The 8,754-nt window shown below is 40.8% G+C and overlaps 1 protein-coding gene across 1 annotated transcript in view; it reads right to left on the reverse strand.

Moving 5' to 3' along the window:
* The window catches only part of LOC104931583 (V-type proton ATPase subunit C 1-A), a 6,713-nt gene extending 1,594 nt beyond the window's left edge, over positions 1 to 5,119 (reverse strand). Inside the window, exons 1-12 of the mRNA XM_010746624.3 lie at positions 4,957 to 5,119; positions 4,364 to 4,528; positions 3,768 to 3,835; positions 2,708 to 2,793; positions 2,368 to 2,462; positions 2,017 to 2,108; positions 1,536 to 1,634; positions 1,374 to 1,442; positions 1,142 to 1,234; positions 911 to 1,004; positions 291 to 388; positions 18 to 144 (exon numbers count right to left, since the gene is read on the reverse strand). Of these exons, the coding sequence (XP_010744926.2) occupies positions 18 to 144; positions 291 to 388; positions 911 to 1,004; positions 1,142 to 1,234; positions 1,374 to 1,442; positions 1,536 to 1,634; positions 2,017 to 2,108; positions 2,368 to 2,462; positions 2,708 to 2,793; positions 3,768 to 3,835; positions 4,364 to 4,495 (1,053 nt within the window). The 5' untranslated portion in view covers positions 4,496 to 4,528; positions 4,957 to 5,119. The remainder of the gene's footprint in view (positions 1 to 17; positions 145 to 290; positions 389 to 910; positions 1,005 to 1,141; positions 1,235 to 1,373; positions 1,443 to 1,535; positions 1,635 to 2,016; positions 2,109 to 2,367; positions 2,463 to 2,707; positions 2,794 to 3,767; positions 3,836 to 4,363; positions 4,529 to 4,956) is intronic.
* Positions 5,120 to 8,754: the final 3,635 nt, after the last annotated feature.

An 8,754-nucleotide genomic window follows, 5' to 3' on the forward strand; every position in this document is an offset into this window, starting at 1 on the left:
CATATCACATTACTTACATCAATAATTGCTGCTGCACTGCTGTCCAGATGTTTGTACAGATCGTTGAGCACCTCCCTCAGTTTCTTCATGGTCTTCTTGTTTGGCTGCAGCAGCATGGCCTGAAAGTTCACTGGCAGCCCGTATCTGGAGGAACATGGTACATGAATACACTCATCAAAAATCTTTTTTAACTGCTGCCAATGGACAAGAAATGTTTATTTTATTATCAGCTGTAGAGCTTGTAGATGTGTGCATGGGTGATATAAAGACTGTATTTCTTATCACAGTACCTTAAAACAGATTCCACAAAGACCCTTAGTGCTTTGATGTGGATCCACGCAATGAAGGCTTCACTGAAGTTTACTTTCAGCCATCGTACAAGTGGGCCCTGCCGAGAAGAGATGCAGATAAGGGTTTTTTTGTTCTGGTCCTCTTACAGTCTTGCTTAAACTGTAAAATAATGTATTTTCAATCAACAAGATAAAATATGCAGTATTAAAACTAAAAAACAAAGTTATATTTCTCTTTCTGTCTGCCGGTTGCATGGTCATTTGGAGTGATTTTCTAGAAACATACTTTATAATTGTGCTTGTGTTTTAGCTTTAAAACGATCAATTCTCTGGTGTTGGAGTTAAATAAAGTGACTAAATCCTCACTGTAATCTCAGGCAGGGTTTAATGCTGCAAGTTTATCTTTAAAATGTACTAAAAATGAATCCTGTGGCTGGTCTGGATAACATAAAGAATGTTTGGCAATAATGAAACAGTTTGTGTAATAGATAATGAGTTATAGTGTGCCAAAACCACTTGTGCGGTTCCTTGACAAGATCAACAGGACTTCAACTATCCAGACAGGAACTGTATCATTAAGCAAGTTGAAGCAGAACATTCTTTCGTGATGCATCACTCACAAACTGCTTCTTCTTATCTGTGGAGAGCCGTGTCATCTCCTCCTTGTCTGCCTTCATCTCCTCCTCGTTGTACTGGAAGTCTCTCACTGTGAACCTAGAAATGAGATGTAGAGGACAGACATCAGCTTCATTTGATCACACTAGTTGGTGCTTTTAATCAGTTTGGCTTCTTTTGAAATTAGCTCATTTTCTCTTGTAGGGTGACAGTGTGAGCTCAGTTTAACAACTTACTTGTTCTCTCTGGCTTTGTGTTTGAAGTCATCGATGGCTTTCATAAATAGGGTGACACTGAACAGTCCACTGTCCTGGTCTTCAAATAGGAGACTGGAAGAAAAGACGCGTTCTTGTTAGACTGCTGTAATGACATTGATAACAAACTAATCAGCCACTAAAAGTGCATACGCTTGTTATCTGTGTTTCTCTGACAAAATAGGTTTTTATCTGACATGACTCCATCACTTACTGTGAGGATCGAGGCACCACCATCTCAGCCAGTGTTTCATATGTTTTCTGCCAGTCAGCATATGCCGGCCTGAAGGAACAAAGAAAGAGAAGATTCTAGGTTAGCATCACATTTGCATCCAGACATGCTCGCAACTTGCCACACTAGAGATGTAACACTTACTTTGGCACAACTACCAGCAGAGTGATGAGGTACTCTGAATCCAGGACAAAGTCGTCCTTCTTTACAATGTCAGCCAGGCTCCTGGTCAGCAGGCTCCCCCTGGTGGCGTACGACAGTGTTACAATAACATGGACGTGACAGAGAGAAGGTGTCTGGTGTTGACAAAGCAATTCAAAGTCGCAGTAACTCTTCAGAGCGTGCTGACATGGAATCATGGTCAGTGATCCTTTAAGCTTGACTGATCGATAAGCAGGGGAAATGTTATTTTAGAGCTACCCGGTAAAAGTAAAGAGTCAAGTGTGTGTAGTAGAGTTAAAAGTTTTAAAAAAGTTCAAATATTTTGCGAAAGCAAATTTAATGCTAGTTGAAAGGGTTGGGGAAGACATACTTCAGTCACTAAGATTTCCAAACTGTACTTTGTGTTTGTTCTGTACAGCTACATCACTTCCTGTGAAATGCAGCGTACACATGAGTTACTTACGCATTCTTCCTTTCTAAGTTCTGCAGGTTTCCCTTCAGGTTGTTATAAGCTGAAGCTCTGGTCTTCAAGTCATTGTCGATCTGGGTTACTTGCTGTGAAAAGGCAAAAAAAGAAAAAAAAAAGTGATTGAAATGATTTATGTCTCACAAATAAAATACAGAGTAACATTCCCCTTAAGACCCACTAAGTGCATAAAGGCTTGATGGGCCTAGTGAGAAACAAAATCCTCCATAGACAGTGTTAGAGCCCTACCACTACACATTAGGCTATGAAAATAAACAATATACCTAAAATTTTGACAAACATTAATGCTGAATTCACTATTTCTTCCAATCTTATATAGAGACCTACCTTTGAGATGATTTCAGAGATGTTTTTCAGTGACTGTTTGATGGGATATTTTGCCATGTCCCATTGAAATCTTGTGATGTAGGTGACAAGATCAACTGAAAAAAAGACAATCAAAGATCTGTCAGGTTAATATCTGCAATCAGATTATAGAAAGACAGATGTTGTTACACTTTTATTACAGTGACTTCAGATGATACATGCTAATTGGGACATTTTATTTGCCCAGATTCTAATATCTCCATCTCAGAACTTTTTGCCACCTCCCCAGATAATATGAATAAAATTTATTTTAATATTTCTAAAATATTCAGGACACACTGTGTTGTAACCATCACTGTACCTCCATTGGCCAGCAGGTTCTCCTGTACTTTGTCTCGACTGTCCTCCAGCACGTCAGCCATGTACTGAGCAACCTTCTTCACCACACTGTGAACAGCCAGAAGACATCAAAACACGCCATGCACAACACAAGCTGCATGCATAAATCCAGTGTAAACCGAACACTCACACGACCTCGTGCCCCAAAATGTAACACAAACATACACACACATCAAACACTTTCACACGTTCCCGTTAAGGTAATTTCCTGACAAGGCAATTTATAATATGGCTGACTTGCAGAGTTCACGATTTTTAACCACACTGTTCAGCAGCACATCAAAGCATGACTGCGTCTACAGTAGTGAAGCCAGAGAAAAGAGAGAGCCAGGTCACATCTCATGCCGAAAAAGTTCATAAGAAAGTAAATCTGCCACTTAACTTTGAGTTTAGAAAACATTTGACTGGTTTATAATGCCAAGGGAAAACAAATGAATCAGATCGAAACTGAAATAAAAACAGCTGCAATTTGGAAGGATTCAGAAGTTTGGATATTGTCTTATTTTTCCCCAGATATGTTGGACGGAAACTTCAAAAAAGGAATCAGATTAAAGACAGGCCGTAGCCAAACAAGTGAAACCGTGTTGCAAGGCTGGTCTTTCTCACAGTCTTGGAAATATCTACAGAGGAAGCAAAGCAAAGCTCGGGCAGTAATGGCTGTGTGTGAGTTTTGGATGTCAATATTTCCAAAAGACTATAAATTACACTCAAACATACTTGCGGCACATAAGTCACCGGGTATAAACATGACTAAAGAAAGAGCTGCTGGTGTGTCACCCAACTGTAAATTGCCAAGTTTAGACTGCGAGGCCCACTAGCCTCAGGGCCCCGTGAAATTCCTCATTGTCACAAAGTAAGGGAAAGGGATTAGGGGATGGTAAACCGGCTGCATCAGAGAATCAGGAGCACTGCACAGGTTAGAGATTGTTTTTAATGCCCTTTGAAAACACAGACGGATTCACCATGAATATGAGAGCCCTATACTATAAAAATGTAATCACAGAATAACAGAGCAGATATACCTTTCAACAAAGGAGTCTAATTTGGCCAGTTCATCCGACAGCCCAACCAAGACATCTAGTGTCCCCACCTGTTTATGAACACAAAAAGCAAAACATCAGCACATTATGACTTTTGACTCATCAGTCCTGAGGTCATTTTTTAAGTGAGGTCAGCAGGATCGTGTTTAAACAGTGACATCTGGGGCTCAATCCGCCTACAGTGGACATCCAGGGGGCCCTATGTGCTTAGCATGGCGCCTCTTTGTCCAGAGCCGTTCATGCATTGCTAACAATTCCAGGAGAGCGGTGCAGCCCCGTGTGGCAGTGAGGTCAGCGGGGTTACTTCACCTCCAGCACAGAGAGAGAGAGAACCCGAACCAGACGAGCTGAGCTGACCCTGTGGATGAAAACTTCACCAAACCAACATGCTGGCAACGGATCTGTGCGAAGGCTGCTTCCCATACACACAATCAGCTTATTCTTGACAGTGGATATACAGTATAAGGTGAGTGATCTCATTTTGAACATACATAGGACGACTTGAGTCCACAGATTATGTAAGTACCAGCTAAAATTTGGGACGAGCAGAGAAGAAGCCCCCTAAAATCCGTGCTAACCTTAAGGTCCGGGATGTTGAACTTGTGGTTGGCAGAGAGGTTGTTGGTACGTGTGGTGGCTCCCATCATTTTGTCCCATGTCTGCTGGCAGGTCTTCTCTCCCGGCGCAGAGATCAGCCAAAACTCAGTCATGGTTACAGCACTGCTGAAGCTAGGGGGAAAAAACTGAGAGGGGAGAGCTTTATGTAGACTTCTGTGTGCTGGGTTATAATTCAGCTCAACACTTAATGAAACACTGAGAAACACTGAGCCTGTCTTTCTTATCAGCAGTGCTGATAGAGAGGTACATTTAAATACCTCTTTAGCTCCATTTTAGCACCAGGAAGATGCTGTTGCTGCCACTGAGCGAGCTAAATGAAATGATGCTACACCAGCAGCATTCAGTACAGGCTGGCAAACCCTCATCCCCTCAGTGCTGACTGACCTTAAACAGCCATGAATACAAACATATACATATACAAACCGAGGCTGGCAGCAAAGGAGCTGGTTAAGGTCAGACACTATCCAAAAGGGATTAGCTACCGTTAGCCACTTAGCTTTGCTCACAACAACAACAACAGCACAGGTGGACATAGCTTTACAGCGTCACTCACCTGTCAATACAAAGTGTGTCCGTCGACAGTGAGAGGTACAGCTGTCAGTAGCGTTTCTACTGCTTGATATTTTTCATAGTTGCCATTGAGTACAGCTGGTGAGGTCTCCTGACAGCAGCATCAGAGTCAGCTGATCTGCCAGAGGAACCGGAAGGCCTCCGTGTGCTCCTCACTGAGACTGAGGGAGCTCAGCAGCGAGCACCGCTGGTGGACAGCGGGTACTGCAGGCAGGTATCTTTACATCGTGACTGATTGGCTGTGAGTGAGTTTGGTGCTCAGGTAACACTTCAAGGACACTTTAGTGGGGCAGATGTTTGCCAACATATGCACTATGTAATGGATATGTTTGCAAAGGTGTCAACAATTAGTCTGTGTACTCTGCTGCAAAGCAGTAGGTCAAGACTGCATGAATGTCAGAGCAAAGCTTGGTTGGCAGCCATGATAAAGAGTAATTGGGCTGACATTTCATGTTAAAAAACATATTTAAGTGAGTAAATATTTTTCCATCCTTGATATGAAATTTGGCCAAATTTCCTGAATTACAAGATGCGATAAGAACTCCACCCCAGGCTTGAACGTCGGTCAACATTCCTAGTGCATTAGAGAAGGGGACAGGCAATCTTGGATGCCAAGTCAGCAGCATTTGAGGCTTTAGAGTTACTAAATTTGGAAAAGCCGGGTCAGGTTTCCTGACTTTGGGTGTCTCCTGCACAGAATCTGAGGAAAACGCCCCCCAAAGGGACATGTTTATAGTTCAGTGGGTCTGGGGTTCATTGTTTGGGACACAATGCTTGGTCTGCCTGGAGCCAACCCTCGACATCAAACAGCAGGGTGAGCTTGCCCATGGCTGGCCAGAGGCCAGTCTGCTGGGATGTTATCAGGACACACACACACACACACACACACACACACCATAGTCTGTCAGCAGAATACGGACTACCGCTGAGTCTGGTGCGTGATCTCTTCATGTTCAATAAGAGAGAAAAGTGTTGTTTTAGAGATAAAAACAATTAGCACCGAAAGGATAAATAACTATTTACAGCTTAATCCCATCCCCTGTCATGCAAACCATTGAACAATGTGTCTTTGCATGGACTCCATAGCTATTTGAAGCCATCCATCACAGTTTCTCATGCATGTTTGACTCATAGTTGTGTTTACTGACTGAGATCTAAAAGTGTTAAAGTAATAGAATGGAACAGAAGCACTAAAATAGCTAACAAATCTTAAATTGTGGGGGTTTACTGCTGTCACCTCTCCTCTTCCTCTGTTTCTTTAGAAAACACTCCCTGATTTTTTTTTTCTACTACTAAAACAATGAAACACAACACTGGTGTTGGCTGACTTGCGTTCCAGGAATGAAGCTCTATCTAACTGCTTTGTGTACACTGTCGCACTGTGCACATCACTTGTTTAATCTTTAAACTCATGTGTTCTTAGTTCACTTGCACGACAGTGACCTACCTGCTTTGAGAAATGTGAGCATGCTCACGTCTTGGACAAGAATGTATGGTCAATGTATGGCCTATGTAGGCAAATCATTTTGAGCATTCTCCAACATGGTTTACTTGCAGAATATCTACCAAATCACAAGAAAAATCACCAGACATACACTAGCATGAAGTGTCTATATTTAGTTTAACTGATGTGGTTTTCCTGCCTGTCAGATGTACTTTTACTGTAAACCACATGTAACGATCTCAGCTACTGACAGAGTTGTGTTATGAATTTATTATTATTACTTATTTCAGCAATCTGTCTTGACAGAAAGGAAACCAGGGTGAAATGTGCATCATTTTTTAAGTTTGTGTTATTGTTTGACCATCATGGTATATCATGTGGTATCGCTCCACCACTTTTGATACTATTGTTAAAAATGACATGTCGTGGGAAAGCCCAGAGATAAGGACAGTTCCTTTTAGGTGGCATGTCGTGGAAGCAAAAAAATTGAGCCATTTTACAATTAATGTTTGGGTGTGTTGAAAAAATGACATTGAATTTTCACACAAATATCGGGTTATAGTAATTGTCAAAAAGGAAATTCAAACTATAATTGTTCTTTTATAATTCTATGTAACAAATAAATTGAGTTGAGTTGAGTTGAGTTGAGTTGAGTTGAGTTGAATTGAATTGAACTGAACTGAACTGAAATGAGTTCAGTCAAATCAAATTGAATTGAATTGTTATATTCCTGTCGCCAGTGGCTTTATATTTCCCTGCTTAACATTCAGATCAGGTTGAGGAAAAGTTTGTTTGGAGTTCCTTTTACTTTTACTTAGCAACATTCTTTGGCAAAAAAGAGCCACTGTGTGACCTAACAACACTTACAACACTGGACTCTGTTGCATAAGACCGATTCAAGGTGGTTTTAGCAAGTCACTCATGTCCATGTAATAAGTAAATGAATGATTGTCGCTCAAATACGCAGAGCTATGTCGAGTAATAGGCGCCTTATCTGATTGTTTTTGTTTGTGTATGTGGATTTTTGTTTAGAACATTAATTTTATGCTTGAAAAAACAAAATGGTAATTCATTTTGTTGAATTTTCTGTTTTACTTTCTCTTTTCCTCGTTGGAATATGTTGTTTATTCCTCTCTGACTGGAGACTGGCTCTTTCTAAGTCTGTGAGTTGATGTAATCTGTTTGCAGTGTTTGCAAATAAGAATTCCTGCTGCACAATGCATCCACTGGAGTATTTGCCCTCACAGTGGGTGGTACACATGTCTCACTGTCGCATACCCAGTGGCCGCAGTAGCTATTATGATCAAAACAATGGAAATCAAACATTGTGCTTTACTGGAAGCCACTTTAGATGCTATGTGTGATTAGACTTATATATACATAGTCTCATTTAGTGTCGGAGAAAACAGGCACAAAACACGGAACAGCTTTTGTGTTGCAGTCCAAGGAAAAGACATTGCCTCTGCCGTCCTCACAATGGACTCTAAGCAATAGTTTTATTAGTGCAACAAATGCCGCTATTGTTTATTTTTTCCCTGAGGCGTGATCAGAGCTCATCTAACACTCTGAAGAATTTCACAGAAATGTGAATTCACAACTGTTCTGGTAAACTGGTCAAAAAAACAACACTTTATGCACTATTGTGGTCAAATGTGTTTTTGGTTAACATATGTTTGCTATGGAGGAATAGGACTCTTAATGGACAATAAATGTTTCTTGTACTATAAAAAATTCAACACTATGCAGAATTTAGAAGTGAGAACATAATTGTCTTATGTGTATTCCAAGGATACATATTTTAGTTAATAAAAGACTGTATGTGGCTGTCAATCTGTTATAACTCCTGTAAAAGAGGGTTACAAAAACACTGGACTCAGGAAACAATGTGGGCCAAAGATTGCACAGATGCTGCTGAAAATGGACTTTGACTCCAGGATACAAAGACGAGTGGATCATTACAACACTGACACACTCAAAGACAAACTCCATCCACATCTTCATAGACATATTTTCCAACATTTCTAAAACAAAAATCTGCTAATGAAATTATATTAATGTAACTTGCAAATATGCATTAAACCTCTAAAATCTATGACACTGTGCAATTAAATGTATGGACATTTGAATAAGAGATTTTATCCTTGTGTCTGTGATTCTTTAGAGCAAGACGATGTCTGTATTGACATGGAGTGGGAAAAAAAATCCCCAGAGAAAACACTTCCCTTCTGTTTAGCTAACAGTAGCTGAGAGTTCCTTGGCACCCTCCTCCCCCAGTGTTGAGGAGGGAGACATGCAAATGTATCTCCTTGGAAAAAACACACAGCCCCAGACCCTGCA

The sequence above is a fragment of the Larimichthys crocea genome, chromosome XIII, assembly GCF_000972845.2.
Source record: "Larimichthys crocea isolate SSNF chromosome XIII, L_crocea_2.0, whole genome shotgun sequence".
Taxonomy (NCBI): Eukaryota; Metazoa; Chordata; class Actinopteri; family Sciaenidae; genus Larimichthys; species Larimichthys crocea.